This window comes from Podarcis filfolensis, assembly GCF_964270895.1.
Source record: "Podarcis filfolensis genome assembly, chromosome: 7".
Classification (NCBI taxonomy): domain Eukaryota; kingdom Metazoa; phylum Chordata; class Lepidosauria; order Squamata; family Lacertidae; genus Podarcis; species Podarcis filfolensis.
In genome coordinates this window covers 54,827,376-54,847,628 of record NC_139603.1, presented here as the reverse complement: position 1 = coordinate 54,847,628, position 20,253 = coordinate 54,827,376, and the positions used below count along the sequence as shown (strand labels likewise).

At 39.2% G+C, this 20,253-nt stretch overlaps 1 protein-coding gene across 2 annotated transcripts in view; it reads left to right on the top strand.

The window, feature by feature from the left end:
* The window catches only part of TOX (thymocyte selection associated high mobility group box), a 183,858-nt gene extending 164,775 nt beyond the window's left edge, over positions 1 to 19,083 (top strand). For both annotated transcript variants that reach the window (XM_083622992.1, XM_083622993.1), the window contains 4 exons: positions 1,545 to 1,625; positions 6,916 to 7,302; positions 14,338 to 14,489; positions 16,184 to 19,083. In XM_083622992.1, the coding sequence (XP_083479118.1) occupies positions 1,545 to 1,625; positions 6,916 to 7,302; positions 14,338 to 14,489; positions 16,184 to 16,220 (657 nt within the window). In that variant the 3' untranslated portion in view covers positions 16,221 to 19,083. The remainder of the gene's footprint in view (positions 1 to 1,544; positions 1,626 to 6,915; positions 7,303 to 14,337; positions 14,490 to 16,183) is intronic.
* Positions 19,084 to 20,253: the final 1,170 nt, after the last annotated feature.

The following is a 20,253-nucleotide window of genomic DNA, read 5'->3' as shown; positions in this document are numbered from 1 at the left end:
AGTCTGTAACCTGAAGCGTATGTAACCCAAGGTACCATTGTATCCCTACACAATAGGGAGTTTCTGAGAAACACAAACATTTACAAAAGTAAAGTAAAAAGCTCATTGGCCATAGAATGCTAACTGTCTATTGTGGAAGAAAAACAGGAATGTATGGGAGAAGGAGTGGAATGGAGTCTGGTGGAGGGCATTGCTGGCTGGCTGGCTGAATCACTGATCGGGAGCTCTGTACACTACAACAGTTTGTTGTAGGTCCTACATGTTGATAATGCCAATAAATGAAAATCAACCAGGAGATAGCCATGACTAAGTTCCAACATAAATTGGCACAGATAACTTCAGTATTATGATTTGCAAGTTTGTAATTAGATTGGAGACATTTCTCATTCTGACATTAGCAACTCCTATTGCTATTTTTATAAGATAGGCGACTTATGGTGCAAAATAGCTACCATAGATCAACAGATATGGCTTTCTTATTACATGAGTGCAGTACCCACTCTGGAGATGAGTGAGTACCTCAGGTGATAATCTTACCGCTTTTTAATTAGCATCTCAAAATGGCCGTGCAAATTATTTCTTAGGGCAGCTAGTTCTGTTCTGACTTGTTGAAAGAAGAAGGTGCAGAGACATGGTGAACTCTGCCCTCTTTGCCTTTGCAAGTCAACATGTCATACCCCATCTCATTGGATGGGATCCAGACCAAGCTGGTTACACATTAGTCCCCTTGAGATCAATAGGACTTCATTTAGTCATGACTAATCCATCCCAGAAATTTATGTAGGACTAAATGTGAGGTTAAATGTGGTCAGGATCTGACTTGTTTAATTTAGGTCAGCCCAAGAGAGGTTCTTTCATTATGACCACCATATAGTAATTGCTGGAAATACATCACTGTGGCAGGTTATATGGCCATATACCAGTGCCAGCCACTGCCAGGAATCTGTGGCATGAAAACATACATGCTCTTGCGATCAGAGTGAACTGTAGGTCAGCCCAAGTGACTCTTGCCACTCCACAGAGCCCCTCCCATGCAGGAAACATTTCAAGGAGCTTCTACAAGATGTTTGAGTAAACGAAACTAATCCTAATTGCATATTATTATTCTTACTGCATTTATTCGTCATTTACAATATAAAATGTCTCAAGGCGAACTACAAAAGCATACATAATACAGAATGTAATATACATAAAAAATATATGAGAACATTATGTTCATCCTAATGTAATAAAAGATTCTCAAAATATAGTAGCTCTGATCAACCACATAAAAAAATAATTATTCACTCTCCATTCATTTTTTAGCTTTATTTTTTAATTGGATCATGGTGTTTTTGTCATGTGGATAGTGTTGAACGTTGTTTTTCACATTTCAACTGCTATCTTGCTTGCTTAGTTAACAAACAAGCAAAAGTTTGCAAGGTAAAAAAGATAAAGAGAATAGGGAAGTTTGCTGCTTCTGTGTAAATATTGCAGGTTATGGTGTTTTAATTTGTAGCACAACAAGCCTAGTTGCTGATTTGCCACTCTTCCTTCTTTTTCAGGTGTATAAAAAGAAAACTGAAGCTGCTAAGAAGGAATATCTGAAGCAGTTAGCTGCATACAGAGCAAGCCTTGTATCCAAGGTAACATGTTTTTAATATTTAATATTGAAAGTCACCCTGATAAGTTGTGTTTTAATGGCCGGGTGTAAACCCTAATAAATAAATAAATAAATAAATAGGCATTGGGTGGATTATAGGTGTTCCATCCATATTTTTTTATTGTCCAGCTGCGTAATATGTAAAAAAACAATTATTGCTTCTCTAAGCTTTTAAGTTAATTCTGGGAATTGCTGCTTAATACAAACAGCTGTTTGTTTATGCTAGATGGCAAACCCTATCCCCCTTTCATTTCCATAGCTTAGAGGCATGAGCAGGACCGCAAATGAAATATAAAATTGATTATTGATAAATCTTACGTCTGTCAATGGAAAGTTGGACCGCAACCAGTAACTGGCTGTTTTGATTTCCAGTAGTTTGTGTGTACTTGTACAACATGCTCACCACCTTGTAGGTGACAAATGGACTAGTTGTACATGGCGTGGGCTTGGATTAGTGCCTTGTACTAATTGAAAAGCCACTTTTGAGAAGGCAAGGTAGTTTCTCCACCCTTCAGTTTCTGCTAATACCTTCCTCCTGCTGCAGCCCTCTGCGCCTTTTCCAGTGCTGTTCCAAAGGGTTCCTTGACCTTCAGGAGTCAGGGTGCAGAGGGTATATAGAGGAGGATTGGTGTACAAGAGAAGCTGTATTTCCAGTTTGGATCCAATCCATTTTTCTCCTCTCTCTCTCTCTCTCTTTTTCTCTCCCCCCCCCCCCACAATAAATGTACCTATATGTTATCCTTTATCTATGTAACCCATTGTAAGCATCCGTATGCTGGTGCAGCAAGTCTTAACAACATATTTGAAAGTCCTATATATTCAACTACAGTGGCTTGAAATGAGAAGTGTTTTCATGCTGATGAGTCTAAAATTTGATATTTCAATACTCTAGATTTATTTTATTTTATTTGTTAGGATTACCAGTTGCCGAAAGGTGACCACTGTTCACTTGGAATTGATGATACAAATGTACATTAGTCTCCATTAAATATATTACAATGTTTGCTAGAGCTTTTCTCAAAGCCTATTCCCCACTCCTGTCTTAGAATTATTGAAATTAATGGGGCTACAGTCAAGCTGTTTGATGTGTGTGGAAATAAATATATAAAGTAAAAAAATCACATTACAAAGCTTTTTTTATAATGCTATTCAGATTATGATATTATTTATAATACTGACTAAGCTTTTGCATTGCCCTTAGTTGCAACTTTTACTACTTTTGCTAGTAGTTTGTATAGCAAATTGTATAGCCTTATTTAAAATGCTGTGAATTGCAATTTTGAATGTTAAAAAACAAGCACTTTTATTGCTTAACATGGCATTTTTGTGTTCAAGCTGATAGTAGATATGTTAGTTTACCTGTTGAGTCAATATTTATAAAGTATTTTATGGAGGCAGCTCTAGAAGCTTAGGATATAAAACATGCCTTATTTTATTTCAAAAGATATAATGTGCTATTTAGATCAAACTGGGGCCCCTTCTACATGCAATCAAATATAGTATCTAACATGTAACATTCATTTCATGAACGATTTAGGCATTACGCCTCCTCCTTTGGAGAACAGCTACATTTGTTAGGGGGCTACTTTGGGACTCAGGTGCAGGATGTTGAGTCCACACTCCAACTGGCATCAAGACTCTTTTAAAAATATTATAATCTGTTTATTCAAATATTTACATAAGAGTCTACATATATTATTATGAATAAAAGAAAATAGATATATGAGATGATCCAAGATATAAACAGGTAAAAATATAACTCAACCAGTGTTTATAAAAGCATGTATGTAGATAATTTCATTCCTTGTAAAACCCTATCGTTATTCAAATCTGCAGACACATAAAAATCCCCATTGAAACCTGAATAAAGGGTATTATCATAACAGTATTTAGATAGCTAAAAATATAAGCAAATATTACTATATGTCCTCTAAAGAATATGAATTAATTAAGTCTTGCACTTTGTTATTATGATTGCCCTTTTGCCAGAGCTGCCTGCCTGTCCATGTCTACAAGTCTGATATCCCAGGACTTGGCACAGATATTTTAAACACTTTACAAATATTAGACTGTCTTTGAAAGACATAGAACAAATAAACCAGACAGGTCTTTCTTTCCAAATTTAGTAACAAGTTTCACTTTCTGAACCACTGAAGTCTTTCCCCTTAAGCTGATAAAACCTTTCAGCTTTCAAACAAACGTCCTCACACCATCACTGATGCTGCACTTCCAATGCCTGGGTCCCAGCATCTTTAATCTGTCACTTCCCAGCTCTGGTACTCTGGATTCTTGGCCCCATCTCCTCTCTACCATCACCACTCCCTGCTTTTTATCCAGTCCTCCATTGCTGGCTGCAGCCTAAAGAGGCAGGGGTCTAGGATCATAGAATTGTTGCATTAGAAGGGACCCCAGGGGTCATCTCGTCCAACTTCCTCAGAGAACAATTAACCTCCAACCCAACCTGGCAGGCTGGTAATTCTGTCTCTAGCCCAGGCTTCCTCAACCTCAGCCCTCAAGATGTTTTGGCCCTACAACTCCCATGATCCCTAGCTAGCAGGACCAGTGGTCAGGGATGATGGGAATTGTAGTCTCAAAACATCTGGAGGGCTGAGGTTGAGGAAGCCTGATCTAGCCCCTGAGACTCTGCCCAGGCCAAGCTGCACTCTTCACTGAACCTCACCTGTTTCCTCTTCTAGTGTTTTTACGTGGCTAGAATGTGATAATTACTCTTGCTTGCCTGTATGGAGAGTGGTGTGTGTCTGACCACACCTATTTTGCCACACCCACCACAAGTGCATGCCTCCACCCCACCAATAAGGTTGCATTTGAGGGAATGCAGTTCTAAGGCTGAAGAAGGTTCCCCACCCTAGTGGGGTACATAACACCGGAACAGTGGAACAATGCTATTAGTCAATCCCCACTCAGTTTAAGAGAGCTTTAGAGAACGTGAAAACCCTTCACATTGAGAAAGAAAATGACTTCCCCTCAGTATGGTCCAACATTTCTTTTATGCCACCATAATAATAATAATAATAATAATAATAATAAAAGAGAGAACTACATTTTAAATCTATTGCCTTGTGTTTGGGTTTTCTATGTGCAAGTGGAGTAGTATATCACATTGGGTGCAGGTGGAACTCATATTCTTACCTATGCGCCGAGAATTGAATTCCCTTTATCATTTCCATTTAATTTTGCTCAGTTTACTGGAGAAAATACGTTTTTGTTGCCATCATTACTACAGCTTGACTTGGGCAAATGAAGTTATCATCTTTTTCATTGTATATCATTGCGCATAATGAACCAATTTCTGTAATGTGCATATTGGCTGATTGGTGGTGATGGTGCATACATCAAAAGGAATACAAATGGTTCTTCACAGGCTCCAGTGACCCCAGAGTGCCTGGAGTAACGTTAAACTTATTTTGACTTGTAAATGGAGGAAATGTGACATGGAGGTTATAGAATAAGGGCATATATGCATCTTCCAACTCTTGTTTTGACATAGTACTGCCTTCTTTCAAAGGAACATTTTATCTCTCTCTTTTTTTCCCTGGCATGTTTCACCTTCCACTAGTTATTCATTCAACTTCTCCCTAAGAGATGGATTATTATTCAGGTACATATCCACTGGCAAGCCCCGGGGGAGTTAATCTCTTGCTCTTTGCTGCATTTATGTGAGCACATCTAGTTTATAAGTCAGCTCTGATGAAATGACTGTGGGTAAAACTGATGTAAATAAACTTTTAAATATATATATGTTATATGGAAGTTATTAGGAAACACAGTTATCCACTGATTGTTCCAAAAAGTTTCTTTTTTAAAAAATGTTGCTGGATAACTTTATGTTCATAAATGTATATTGGGTTGATGACCTAGAATTAGTACAGCTGAGCCTGCTGGAGGTAATTTCTGAGACCTTGCATAGACTTCTCTCTAGGGCAGAGATGAGGAGTGCAACTCCCATCCTCCTGGGCTCAATGGAGTTGGAGTCTCACAACACCTGGAAGGCCACAGGTCCCATGTCCCATATCAGTTCCACAGGCATTCGGTCATGAGTCTGCTTCATCCTGATTGAGATCTATAGAAGGAGCTTCTGTGTAGCTGCAGAAAAGCCCTCTAAACACAAGTCTTGGTTTGTTTTTACTTATTTTATTTAACAAAATTTATATATTGCTTGATTGTAAATAGAACCTCTAAGAGGTCTACAAACAGTAGTGTAGTCAATATCACAATGTCATTCACAAATAGTGATGTGATAATTACTGAACAATCGTTCATTACTTTTCTTTTTGAAGTAATAATAATAAAAGCCATGTGCCCCTCCTTTCTCAGTGTCCTTGGCCATACTTTGGAAGAGATGCTCACCTAGGCACTTCATCTGCTCTTGTCCCACCCTTTCTCTCATTTCCATCTACCACTCAATACCTCTCAATGGGCCATCTGGAATGAGCAAGGATTCCTATGCAAAACAGCCATAGAATGTAGAAACAACAGTAAGGACTTGGCCATGCCTCCTCTTATCCCACTGCTTTCTCCCAGGGAAAACTGTTCTTTAGTGATCAGTCAGAGCAAACAGCAATTCCAGTTTTCCCAAGATTGACATTTGTTCCAATCTATTGCTAAAGAGGGGGTTTGAGAGGGGGAAACTGCTCGGACCCATGTCTAGAAAGTGTGGCTCAAGCAGAAAAGTGCTTGGACCTGTGCTTTCTAGGCTTGGCACAAGCGGAAATGTGGGTGAGCTCAAAGACTTCAACTCAATGAAAGTGAACGCAGAGGCAAGAGATAGTAGGAGGAAAACAATGGGGTCAAGGAGAGAGAGAAAATATTAAGGATGCATTTGCATGCCTTCCCAGAGGTAGTAACTACATCATGCAAGTCGGTAAGTGGTATGTTACATAGCTGGACATATTCATGACCGGAAAATGTTTGTCTAATTCCAGGCTCTTGTTTTCAAGGTCATGTACAACTTCTTGTTTTGACTTGCCTTTAGGTTTCCATTGCTGTGTCTTTTATTATTTTATATTTGGGCGAGCAGAAGAAACTAAGAGCTTGTTGCAGTCATGCCGCCCTGCTTTAGTCTTTACATAAGCATCTGCTTAGCCTCTGTGAGAACAGAATGCTGGACTAGACGGCCCTTTGCTCTGATTCAGCAGGGCCCTTTGTACATTCGTAACCATGTCATGCATTCATTCACTTTGGCTATAATGCTAACAGTACTAACAGCCTTTAAGTATTATCTGGTGTTTTTGTTTTATTTTTTTTCTGAACAGAGCTACAATGAACCTGTGGATGTTAAGGTATCCCAGCAACCTCAGATGATGAACACAAAGCAGTCAGTATTCCATGGATCTACACAGCCTCATTCGGCATTGTATCTAAGTTCCCATTACCACCAACAAGGAGGAATGAATCCTCACATAACAGCCATACATCCCAATATTCCTAGGAATATAGCACCTAAGCCTAACAGCCAAATGCCAGTGACTGTTTCCATAGCCAATATGGCTGTGTCTCCACCTCCATCCCTTCAGATGAGTCCTCCTCTTCACCCGCACCTCAGTATACAACAACACCAGCCACTTACAATGCAGCAGTCCATTGGGAACCAGCTACCAATGCAGGTCCAGTCTGCTTTGCATTCACCTACAATGCAACAAGTAAGTCCTACATCTGTTTTTAATCTCTGATGATGCATTAATATTTGTGTTACTTCCCATTTTTGCATTGGCTCAGAGTTCCAGGTTTCATATTGCAGCTGTGAGTTATGATCCCCAGAAATCTGCTTCTCCCTATGGAGGAAAACCAGGTGGTTCCTGTTCTCTAACCATATAAAAAGTCACACACGTGTAGACAACTTGCAGGCTAGCATGAGCAAGGCAGAAGCTTAGCTGGTTATTGTATGTGAACCTATCTTCTTCCAAGCTTGTGGCCACTTTGTAGCCTTGTTGAACACAGGAAGCTGCCTTAGCCTGAGTCAGACCATTGGTTTGTCTACCCAAGTATTGCTCACTGTGACTAGCAGTGCCTTTCCAGACCCTCAGCTAGAGATGCCAAGAACAGAACCTGGGACTTTCTGCATGCAATGCATGTATCAAAGTCCTGATGCCCCACAACCATGCTACTTCCTTTATGATAGCAACAAGTTAGAAGTAGGGAGATGCCAGGAGGTTCTGCGCTCTTGCTTCCCCTGTCCATTTCTGGTGTGTATGTGAATGCTATTAGAACTTATGCAAACAAAGGAGAGAAAAGTTGTGGCAATTAGAGCCATAATTCATACCATTAATCATTCTGAATTCCAGTACCGTGTTTTATTCTTTTTATTCATCAACAACACTTAAGAGGAATCTTCCCCTAAGCTTACAACTCCCATATCTCTGACCATTGGCTGTGCAAGCTGGGGCTGGTGGCAGCTGAAATTCAAAACTTCTGGAAAGCACCAAGTCAGGGGGAAATGCATAGTAGAGTTCAGATGGGCCTTTTTCTACATTGTGTTATTTCAACTAAAATATCAGAGTACTTGTTCCTCGGCCCCAAAATGAAAGAACTCCATTATTTTCACTTGATATTCTCTTAAGTCTTTTCTTTCTGAGATACTTTTTTTTAACATTAAAAGACATACCATCAATTAAAATCAATTTTAACATTAAAAGGCATACCTTCAATTTAAATTGCAGTATGAAATCAGTAGCATCTTGTTTGTGGACTTTTGTGACCCCGCCCTCAGTGCTAGGCATTATTCAGATGTTTTCATTTAGTGTGCACTCAAGTGACCAGAGCTTTTTCCTAAGCGGTGTCAGTTAATTTAGATTCTCAATATATGAAGGTTCCCCCAATTATTTCCCCCCAATGTGCTTTAACTTATGTATGTTATAATGAACCCATTATGTTGCTCATTCACTTAGATTCATTGCCCCTCTCAGAAGTTTCTCACAGGTCACCTGTCAGATATTACCTTCTAAATCATGAGCTTCATTAGAAAAATGCAACCCAAATGAAGTCTAGCTAAATTAGTCACATTTCTTTTGATTTTCATAGGCTAACAAGACATTTATACAGGAATTTTGTGTTCACACTGAAAACAAAAAGCACTACAATTCTTTTTAAAAAAAAAAAAAAAAACACCACACCATTTCCCCTCATCTTCTAGAGAATTTGGTAACAGAAACATTGTTGCCATTATGTGTGTAACTGTCTGGTTTTTGGTAACACAGATACTCCTAAAATGAGTGATAGATACTCATAAAATGAATCAACAGACCCAATGAAATTCCATTGCTGTTTTCAATAAAACAGAACAAAAGTCGTGTATAGGGAACCCAAAGTCTACTGTGTGTTTGCAAAGATTTGCGAGCCCTCTGGTTAACTTCCTAGAATATTGAAGTTCATGGATCTGACTATGAGCCAACTCCCTTCTCACCCATCCCAGTAAGACCAAACTGCCTGCCTGTCCTGTGAAATACTTCTTTCATACAGTTTTTTTTTGTCATTTATTACATGAGAGGTAACTACCACATATACATACCTCTATCCTCATAGTGCTAGTATTCTGTTCACTCTCCTGTTCTTTCACACCAGCCTTCCCCAAGCTGGTGACCTCTGGATGTTTTGGTCCGTAACTTCCACCATTAGCCTCAGCCAGTTTGGTCAGGGATGAGGGAACTTGTAGTTCCAAACCATCCAAAGGTCACCAGCTTGGGGAAGGCTGTGTTGAACTAGAGATAGAAGTACCGCTCTACTAAGCTGATGTTTTTCTATATTGCCATGATAGAAGGCCTACAATTACGTTCTTTATTTTTATCACTTCCGTTGCAATGTGATCACATGGGTGGCCTTTTCAGACATTGCAGCTTCACTTCTTCCGATCTGTTTTTATCCCGTCAGTTCTCGGGCATGCTGCATTTTCACCACTCTTTATTTCCCCTGCCCTCCATTTCCCCCCACGTAGCATGTTTCTGAATGTGGCTAACAGGCATGGGGAGAGGGAATCATTAATATCTGTCAACTGTCCTTATAACCTTAAGGGAAAATCTTTGTATGATATCACACAGACATATTTTCAATTTCCTTGTGTAATAAACAGATGCTTTAGGATTTGGATGCAATTTAAAGGTTTAAAAAACATCACATTGAGATTGATGAATAAATCAGTTGTGAAGACAAAAACATTGATGCCTGTTGAAAATACCTCTCCAGACAGGCAGGAAATGAAATTAGTTCCCGGTAAAGTGTAGAGATGAGGATCGCACTTTAGGTTCTGCTGCAGGCTTTTTAGTACTTGCTACAGTCGCACACAAAAACCCCAGCTAGGGATACAGAAATCTAATTAAAGAGCAAATGTCCCGTCTGACATCAAATTAATCTTTATCAAGTCCCCTATTTTTATTTCAATCTGGCGCAAGAAAATGAAACTTAAAATTCGAGGCATGTTGCAAAACAGTTGCTGATTTTATCTTGAGCATTACAAAGCAAAACATTTGGCATTGTCTCATTAGCCCACAGAGCATCCATTTTCTGATATTTTTTATTGCATTGTTGTTTGCAAAACCCTTACATGAAATTCTATTTAAGCCATTCTGCATCAGAGTGGCACAAGCGTCCAGTGAATATTATAGACTGCTTGAAACAGTAGCCAAGAAATTTGGCCTTTTGTTAGCTTTGCAATTCTAAAATTCTTCAGTTATATTTTGTTAGCTTTGGCTTAAACCTTTTCGGCAAATATTAGAACAGCAACATGATTTCCTGGGTTGTGGGAAGCTCCTACATCTGTCCTGTTGACTTGTAACAGGGGAGAAGGGAGCCTTCATTAATAAGGAATCCTGATAACCCAAGGTTCAAAGAACTATTAATTATGGTATGACATATTTTGTTCCTTGTTGTTTTCAATCAGTATCCATAACTGTGACTGCTTTTGTACATAGGAAAAACAAACGAAAGTAAGAGCCATTAGTCGAAATTCAAGAAAAGCCACTAATCAGAGCTGACAGTTCCAATATAAGCCTCAAATTAGACAGTTCCAAAGCACTTCCAATATAAACATCAAATCACACACTTGACAGCTGAAGGAGCTATACTATACGAAATATAGGCTCCATTTGCATTGTCAGCTTTAGTACATGCTTTGACTTAAGAATACTAAAATCACAATTTAGTGAGACAGTTGTTGTTTGTCTGAGGGTTGAAGCTTATACATGAGCGTATAGAAGCTTGTAGACAAGTCAACAAAGCAGGCACAGCATAGTATTCTGATTTAGGCTGTATCGTCTGCATGTGTAACCCCTAATTGAAATTGGGGATTTATTTTGAAGTAAGGAATCATTGGATCAGGTTACTAGTCCATTTGACTTCATTTGTAGCCTTGGACAAAGTATTCCATACACTTGGTTCCATAGGGTCACTGGAGAATATTTTAAAACTGATATTTTTTTTAAAAAAAAGGGTTTTCAACTGACCCATAATGTTGGCTTTGCCTTAACTGCCTGAACACTTGGTTTTATTTCATTTATCTAAAATATTTCATTTATCTAAAATGTCACTATTGCCCATGTCCTGTGAACTAGTGACATTTTAGACAAAGCGAGCAAAGGGTGTTTTTTCCTGGACTATGGGCAATCATGGGGAAGTACTGGTTCTTTGGGGGAAAGGCAAGTGTTGCAATTAGATTACCGTATTTTTCGCTCTATAAGACGCACCAGACCACAAGACGCACCTAGTTTTTGGAGGAGGAAAACAAGAAAAAAAATATTCTGAATCTCAGAAGCCAGAACAGCAAGAGGGATTGCTGCACAGTGAAAGCAGCAATCCCTCTTGCTGTTCTGGCTTATGGGATAGCTGCGCAGCCTGCATTCGCTCCATAAGACGCACACACATCTCCCCTTACTTTTTAGGAGGGGAAAAGTGAGTCTTATAGAGCAAAAAATACGGTATATGTGCAGAGGCCTCTGCTTGGCTGTTGTGGGAAACAGGGTTCTGGACCAGCAAGGATCTGTTGGTCTCACCATAAGCTTAAAAGATGGAGAAAATAGAGGCTAGAGAGAGAAGGCGTATCTATAGGTCATTAGGATTGGAGGAGCTTCCATGTACTTGGTTGAGGCCATAGCCCTCCACCCCAAATCCTAAAAAATAATCCTTTAGAGACAATGCTTAGCTCTGCCTGAGCAGTACTTAGTGCTCAGGGTTTAGACATAAACGGAAAGCATTTTTTTGTGTATGTGAAGAATCTCATTTTACATTTTGAATTGCAAGAGGACTTCTCAGACAAATTACATTCAATTTGCAAGACATTAGTGCGTTATGAGATAGGCAGATTTGTATTCTGAAAACTTCAGAAACATAGTTTTCCGAGACCCACTTCAGATAGCAATCTCAAAGACTGGTCAAATGGAAAATCTGGTTAACAGCTATGGCATTTCCTGAATATAGATAATGTAGTCACAATGACTCATGCTCTGGTAACCTTCCATCTGGATTACTGCAATGTGTTTTACATGGGGATATCGTTAAAAAATGACCTGGAAACTTCAATTACGGCAGAATACGTCTGGCAGAGTGTGGTCTGTGACAACCACAAGGGACCATGTAACACCAATACTGAAAGATCTTTATTGCCTGCCTATACGTTTCTGAGCTGATTTTAAGCTGCTGGTGCTAACATGTAGAGCTGTAAATGCATTGGGACCCAAATATCTGAAGGCATGTTTCTCCCTCTATCAGCCTCCTTTATCAGGTGCCACCATTAGAGTCCCACCAAAGGAAGATACACCATGTGGTGACATGAGATAGGGCCTTTTCTGTGGTGGTTGTGAAATACCCTCTTCCTGGAAGCACAACGGGTGCTGATTTTGTTAGCATTCCAGTGCCATGTAAACATATATCTGTTTCACAAATCCTTTCAGGCATTTTAGTCTGGCACTGCAGTGAAAAGGGCCGTAGCTCAGTGGTAGAACATCTGTTTTGTATGCAGGTGGTCCCTGATTCAGTTCCCAGCATCTGCAGGTAGGGCTGAGAAAGACTCCCTGTCTGAAACCCTTGAGAGCCAGTGCCACCCGGGTCAGACAGAATGGCGGCTTCTAATGAGATGTTCTTTGAGGTTTTCTGTTATGCTGGTTTCATCATTGCTTTTATCTGCTCTTTTCACTTTCTGTTTTATTGACTGTAATTTTAACAGAAGCATAACCTGCCTTAAGATCATTGGATGAAGGGTGGGACTAAAAATATTTTAAATAAATAAATAGCCATAATGTTACTTTGACTTTAGTGCCAGTGAACTATTTAAGAGAGAATTTGCTCAAGGGAAGTGAGGATCTGTGAAATGGGAGAGCTAGTTCTCAGCAATGGTTTCTGAATATCGCTTAGGAGCCACAGTTACATCTGCACCAATCCTATATTTTAGGTAGCAACATTAGATTTCATCTTATGGTAGAAAAGTGGTTCCAAGTTTGTTAATAATGAACTCCTCTTTATTTTTTAAATATTTATTATTACATGTATATTTCAACTTTGTCTCCAAGGATCTCAATGTGCTGCAAATAATTCTTCCCTTTCTCAATTTATACTCACAACCACCCTATGAGGTAGGCTAGGGTGAGAGAGTGAATGACCCAAGGTCACCCAGTGGGAATTAGTGCCCTGGTCTACCATCTCTTCTAACTACTACATCAAACGGACTTAAATAATGGGATTTCAAAAGAAAAAGCAAGAGTGTTCTAACAACTCTCCATTTATATGTTAACCTCTTGGTTTGAACTAGGCATTTATTGTATTTGCCAAATGCAAACAAGGGTCATAAAATGTACCATTTCAACCAGATAGGTTCTCCGTAGCAAAATGAAACCTTTATTTTAGTTAGTGTACCTCCTTCTGATGTCACCGGGAGGTTCATCTCTCTTCTCTTCTAGTCAAAATTGGTGGGTGTATAATAGTGTTTCTGCACAAAAAGTGCTTCTAACCTTTCAGCAATGCTCTCTGTATATTTAAGCTAAATACTGTACTGAAAATCAATGCATACCATTCCTGAAAATCTGATCTACTCTGCTGATTTTGGCAAACAGCATTTAGGCATTCTCACTCTTGGCTGAAAACAACAGCAAGTTGGGGTTTTATGCTGCTTTTGCTACATTAGTCCAACAACTGTTAAAAAGCCTTAGCTGAATTTTTGTGTAGTTGAGAAAGAAGTGCAAATAAAAGAAGGAGCAGATGGTCCTTTTGTGACTGAACCAAATAAAAGGGGTTTGAGAACAATAATTGTGAATAGGTGTAGTCTAATAAAACACTCAGCCACCTGCTGCCTGCATCCTTCAAAAAGATTCTGTTGCATATTCTTGGAATTAACTAATAGTGTATCCTTGGGTTGAATCGAAATACGAGCTGTAAGAAACACACAGACCTTTCTTTTATTTTCCCGTGTTGAATGAGTTGTTTTTCATGGCTTTAAAATGTCTCTGTTCTTTGTCTCCGAGTTCTACACTATTGCAGTGTGTTATCTAGCATTTCTTCTCAACCAATTAAAAAAAATGTGTGTGTGTGTGTTTTTTTCCTTTTGGAAAAGCACAAGCATCCTTCTATTTCCTTTTCTTTTTTTTTCAAGTTTGAAAATGTAGAAGTACAACATTGGTACTTTGTCAGAACTTTCAGTTAAGAGGTTAACTTCGATCTGCAAACCTTATTTTGAATTCTCCCCCCCCCCTTTTTTTTAGGGTTTTACTCTCCAGCCTGATTACCAGAATATTATCAACCCAACATCTACAGCTGCGCAAGTTGTTACCCAAGCGATGGAGTATGTTCGTTCAGGGTGCAGAAATCCCCCAGCACAGAGTGTGGACTGGAATAATGATTACTGCAGTAATGGGTGAGCAGCCAGTGAATGCCACCTTGTGTTGAGTAATATTTATGACAAAAGCTGGGCAACAATTGTGGCATCTATTTTTATATTTATCATCTAGCTCAGATTACAGGGTTCTGATGCCTTTGGTTACTAACAGATGTCTAGTGAAAATAATAATAAACAAGCAGTGGCTTGCTTTACATCAGACCAATATATTTTACTATTAGGGAGACTGTTATTTAAGAGAACAAGGGCTGCAGTACTGCACATAATTAATTGCAAATAAGACTCGCCCTCCACTGAAATCAATGAGAGAAATGGAAAATTGTGTCCAACCACTTACAATAAACAGAAGAGAATATTACCTTGATAGCCATATACTTGTTGGCAGCTGTCTGTCTTGGGAGACAATGAAGGAGTGCACATTTGGGGAATGAAGTCAACCTGCTGGAAGGTTACAGTGGCTGTAGAAACCAATATGAGAGAGACATGTTTTGTTGCAGCTGGGGCAGATGAAGGCACCCAGTTGTGCTGCTGCAGATGCACCATGGCGTTTCTTCTCTCTGCACTTCTCCTAGTGGTCGCAGACTACACACTCCTTATCCAATACAGTGGTACCTCGGGTTAAGAACGTAATTCATTCTGGAGATCCGTTCTTAACCTGAAACTGTTCTTAACCTGAGATACCACTTTAGCTAATGGGGCCTCCCGCTGCTGCTGCGCCGCCGCCACGCCATTTCTGTTCTCATCCTGAAGTAAAGTTCTTAACCTGAGGTACTATTTCTGGGTTTGCGGAGTCTGTAACCTGAAGCGTCTGTAACCCGAGGTACCACTGTAAATGAAGATCTACAAATTTGGTGGGGTTCATGGCCCTTTCCTCCTCACAGCAGCCATCCCCGACTCTGTACCCCATCGCTTCTAAAGTGATAGGGTTCTGGGATATTGGTCAACTTGCTTAACTAAGGAAGAATATTAAACATGTCTAATACAGGGATGGGGAAGCTGTAGCCCTCTAGATGTTGTTGGACACTCTTCTCTGCCAAATGCAGACCAGGGTGCTTTTCCCATCAACCCCAGACAGGATGGCCATTGGTCAGGGGTGATGGGGATGATAGTCCAAACAACATGTGGAGGGCCAGAGTTTCCCCAGCATTAGAAAGAGCATGTGCTTTTCTGTTTTCATGTCCACAGCCAAGCAAAGATGCTTTGTGTCCAGAGCATTTATGTTCAAAGACTTCTGGTGGGAAGGGGCAATCAGACAGGCTGGTTTATAAAGGGGCACAGGCTTACTCTCTGCTGGGCTGAGGTGCTCCCTGGAGCCTTGGCTAGAATTGCATGCCTGTCTTTGGCCCAAAACTGGGGGACTTTGAAGAGAAGAAGAAGAGGAGTTTGGATTTGATATCCCACCTTTCACTCCCCTTCAAGAGTCTCAAAGCGGCTAACATTCTCCTTTCCCTTCCTCCCCCACAACAAACACTCTGTGAGGTGAGTGGGGCCCAAGGTCACCCAGCAGCTGCATGTGGAGGAGCGGAGATGCGAACCCGGTTCCCCAGATTACGAGACTACCACTCTTAACCACTACACCACACTTTGCTAACACTTCTGGCCTGCTTAAGATATCAAAACACTGATCTCCAAGGCTTAACATGTGGTTTTGAATGTCAACATTAAATGTAATTTTCTTTTCTCTCCCCCTCCCCCAAATTCTTTCTGAACAGGGCCATGCAGAGGGACAAAGCTTTGTACCTTACCTGAACAGTTTGGGAAAGCGCCTCTTCTTTCCACTGAGGAATGCAGGGAAGTCTTTTCATCCCAGATTGCTATATGCAGTCAAGGCAGTTCTGCATTTATTTAGAAAATATAAGTTGCTAAGCACTTAGGACTATTTAAGCTGGTGGGTCATTCACTCTGGGGGGAAAAATAGTCTTGGTCCTTCCTCCACCCCCTTGTTTCTTTTTCTTTCTCCTTCAGCATCCTTTAAATGGACGTTGCTTTTCTTCTTTCATTTAGGAAGGAGGCTTGGACCATTCAGATTTTATGTTGGTTTTTATTTTTGCTGTGAAGTGCTGCGCTAGTAACTGCCTTAGCAACTGTAGATGTCTTGGATAAAAGTCCTGGATTTTCCATTGGTTTTCATAATGGGTGTTTATATGAAACTACTAAAGACTTTTTAAATGGCTTGATGTAGCAGTCATAGCAAGTTTGTAAATAGCATCTATGTTACACTCTCCTAGAGTATAAAATGTGAATGTTTTTGTAGCTAATTGTAATTTGAAACTGGCTCATTCCAGTTTATTGATTTCACAAAGGGGGTTAAATTGGCAAACATTCATATTTTTACTTCATTTTTAAGCAACTGACTAATAGTTCTATATTTTCAAACTCTTTGAAAGAAAAAAGGAAAATTATTCCCAAATGAATTTAATTAAACAGAAATTGGCTTTCTGTCATTAGTTATACAAAAAAAAAAAAGTTTAGTGTTGGGAAAAGAGCAAACACATTTATTTTGTACTGCCTAAAACTGCTTTTTTATCACTTTATGTGTAATGGTTAGTAAACGTCATTTACGTCCTCTTATGTATAAAATGGCCAAATGCTTTCTTGATATTTTATTAGATGCTGAAACAGATTGGAAACATCTAAATTATAACCTTTACATACAGCTATGTATTATTGTTTCTTCATACTGTGTCTGTATTTAATCTTTTTTATGGAAGCTGTTGCGCCTATTTATGAAATAATAAATATAGGTGTTTGTAAGTAAATTTGTTAGCATCTTAAAGAAGATTTTTTTAAAACTACTTTTGTTGGCATCAATGTATTTGCTGCTGGTGTGAATACTTTTAGTTTAGTTTTTACAGTGATATGAATAAAGCCAAACCAGCTTTTCATGGCAGAAAATGAAGGTAATCAACATTTATTCTATACTTCCTAAGTTGATCTGTGACCAAAAAAATAAGTAGGGGGGGGAGCTAAATCCTTAACAAACTTCCCTGTATCTCTAGTCACAAGTTACCTAGATCACATTAGTGAAGACTAAATAAGGAGATATAGAGTATGTCAAAAGTCTGATGTGCACAGGGACTTCCCCATTCTCTTCTATGAAGGGAAGCTTTCTGCACATAGGTAGGAATGGTGTTACATGCACAGGTCATTCCTGTGCCTACAGGCAACAGCAAAGAAGCCCCTACATGAATACAGCTCCATATAATGTATTGGGGCAGCTGGAGCAGCGCCACTGTTTTAAATGGATGCCTTTGGCATTCAGAGAACATTTGCCCCAAAAAACAAAGGTGAATTATAATGGAAAAAAGAAACCAAAATGTAAAGTTACCAAAAATACTTCAGTTATGAAGGCAAAAAGGGCTAGGTCATAATTTTTATGAGTAGGAAGTAGCAAGAACAGGGCTAAATTATTCAGTAACCACTGAATGGCCCAAGAGTAGAATAGTGATTAAGAGAGGCCAAAACTGAGTATTTTTACCACTTAGATTAAGGGAAGCCCAACATAGTACCCTCCAGATAATATTGGACCACAGCTCCCATAAACCCTGACTATTAGTCGTATTGGGGATGATGAAAGTTGTAGTCCAATACTATCTGGAGGAACCACATTGGCTACCCCTTGGTTTAGAACATGAATAGTTATGAATAAGCCATTCTGAGATGAATCCATCCACGGTCCTCCAAATGGGAATGGGCCTACTTAGGAAGGGATGAATAAGGGATGTTGTAGGTGTGTCAAACACTGCCAGTTCTCCCGTCTGTATATTGACTATGCCAGAGACAGAGTTAACCAATCATTCTCCAATTAACATTGAAGGTAGCACTCTTAATTTTTGGACCCTATCTTTGTTTCCTTAAGAGTTCTCCTTCTCCCCATCCAAACAGAGCATCAAATTATGTTTTGAGCAAGCTGGTGCAATTTCTGTTTCCTTTTGTCCACTTACTCTTGGCTACAAGCTCTGCCAGGCAATTCATATCTCCTGTTTGGGAAAATCTAGTATTCTCATCTTAAGGGATGCTCAGGGTGGCAAACTTGTACTGGTTAAATTGCGAATCAGCTGGCTTCTATTTCATATGTGAAATAGAGATATTGTGTTAATCCAATCCAAAAGAAAAAGATGTAAAATGCCTGAAAAGTACATTATGTTTGCTTTGAAATGAAATTAGGCAATGTACAAACTTGAATCACTTGAGCATGTAATAACTAATAAATAATGCAGATCAGATGTGATTATTCAAATGGCTATAGCTGAGTTCTAATTTTCTTGTCTTGAATCCATATAGGAAGTCACAATTACATTCACGGTTTTATAGTCTTTATGTTGAGTACTTTAGAAATAAACCAGCACTAACAATTAGCTAATATTTCCCATTAAATTCTGTTGTAGTAAAATTTCATTTCCCACTCAGAATAATTCTACAAAGAGAGAAGCAGTTGGCAGTTATGGGAATCAGCTTCAACAGGATTTGATGGGAGAGTGCTGTGTTATCAATATCTTTGCTAGAGAGGCTGTGCTGTCACAGAATACCATTTATTAATTTCAGTAGCCAACCAAGGTTCAAACTAGAAGCAAATATCAATGTCAATAAAACGTATGTCATAATTAAAGAACTTCTGTGTGGTGGTGTTGCTGTTCAAGTATATACTGGAGATTAAAACCTCACCCCTTTACACTGCTTGGAGGTATTTTAGTCATGTTTCCATAGAGCAAATGGACATTACGTAACTGCATGAGTGGTTGTTCCCTAACACACATTCTGTGGAAATTTGGCCTGATTAGTGCAATGTGCTATTTCGCATTATAACTGCACAGGCAAATGTCCAGCCTAGAGATCAAAGTTGCCGTCTTGAAAATGAGAGTAGCTATTTACTTGCCTAGAGCAATCAGCTGCCCTTATAATAACATCCTAAATACTCACCTAAATGTCTGACTAAGTGCATATTTGCACACCAACCACTTTTAAATATGATTTCTATATAGTGCAATCTTATATTTATCTACCCATAAATAAGTCCTACTGAGTTTATGTACCTGGAAGTGAGTATAAGATTGCAGCCATACCCATGTTATCAAGCTTTCTGGAAAGCACCATGCATTTAAAGCATTTTGCATGTTAAATATTGCATCACTGGTAAAATATTTTGAATGACAGGCGGAGGACTAAAACATATATTTCAAACTGCAACCATGAAAATAGTTTAGTTATATGAAAGATGTCCACAAATTATACAAGAGGCTAGCAACCCTTTCAAATTTCAGTACCCAATGCTACACATATGCATGTCAAAGAAAGAGACCCAGCATGCAGTGGCGTAGCAAGGTCAGCTGTTACCCGGTGTGGAAAATTTCTTGTCCCCCCCCCCCCACGCTAGAACAGAACATTTGTAAAGAGAGATGAAAATGTTTGTCATCAACACTGACAACTTGGGATTTGGGGGGTTTTCATGCAGTATCCTGCCAGGTGTGAAGCAGCGCATGTGGTTGATTTCGCCAAAGGCAAACATGGGCAGGAATGCACAGGAACCAGTAAAACATTTACCCAATGCTGGCAAAGGATTTCATCATGGTTCATCACTTATCTTAGAGCACTGGTATAATGTTACAGGACTTCTGGCCAAAAAAAAAATAATTGTAATCCTCTTATCACTACACATGGCACAGTGTATCCTCCTTAGCAAGGTTATTTTTCTGTTTTCAGGCATGCTAAATTATAAGTGAAATGTAGTCCTTTTATGGAAGTAGAAAAATTCCCAAACTTTACTGTTGGTATTTTAGAATTC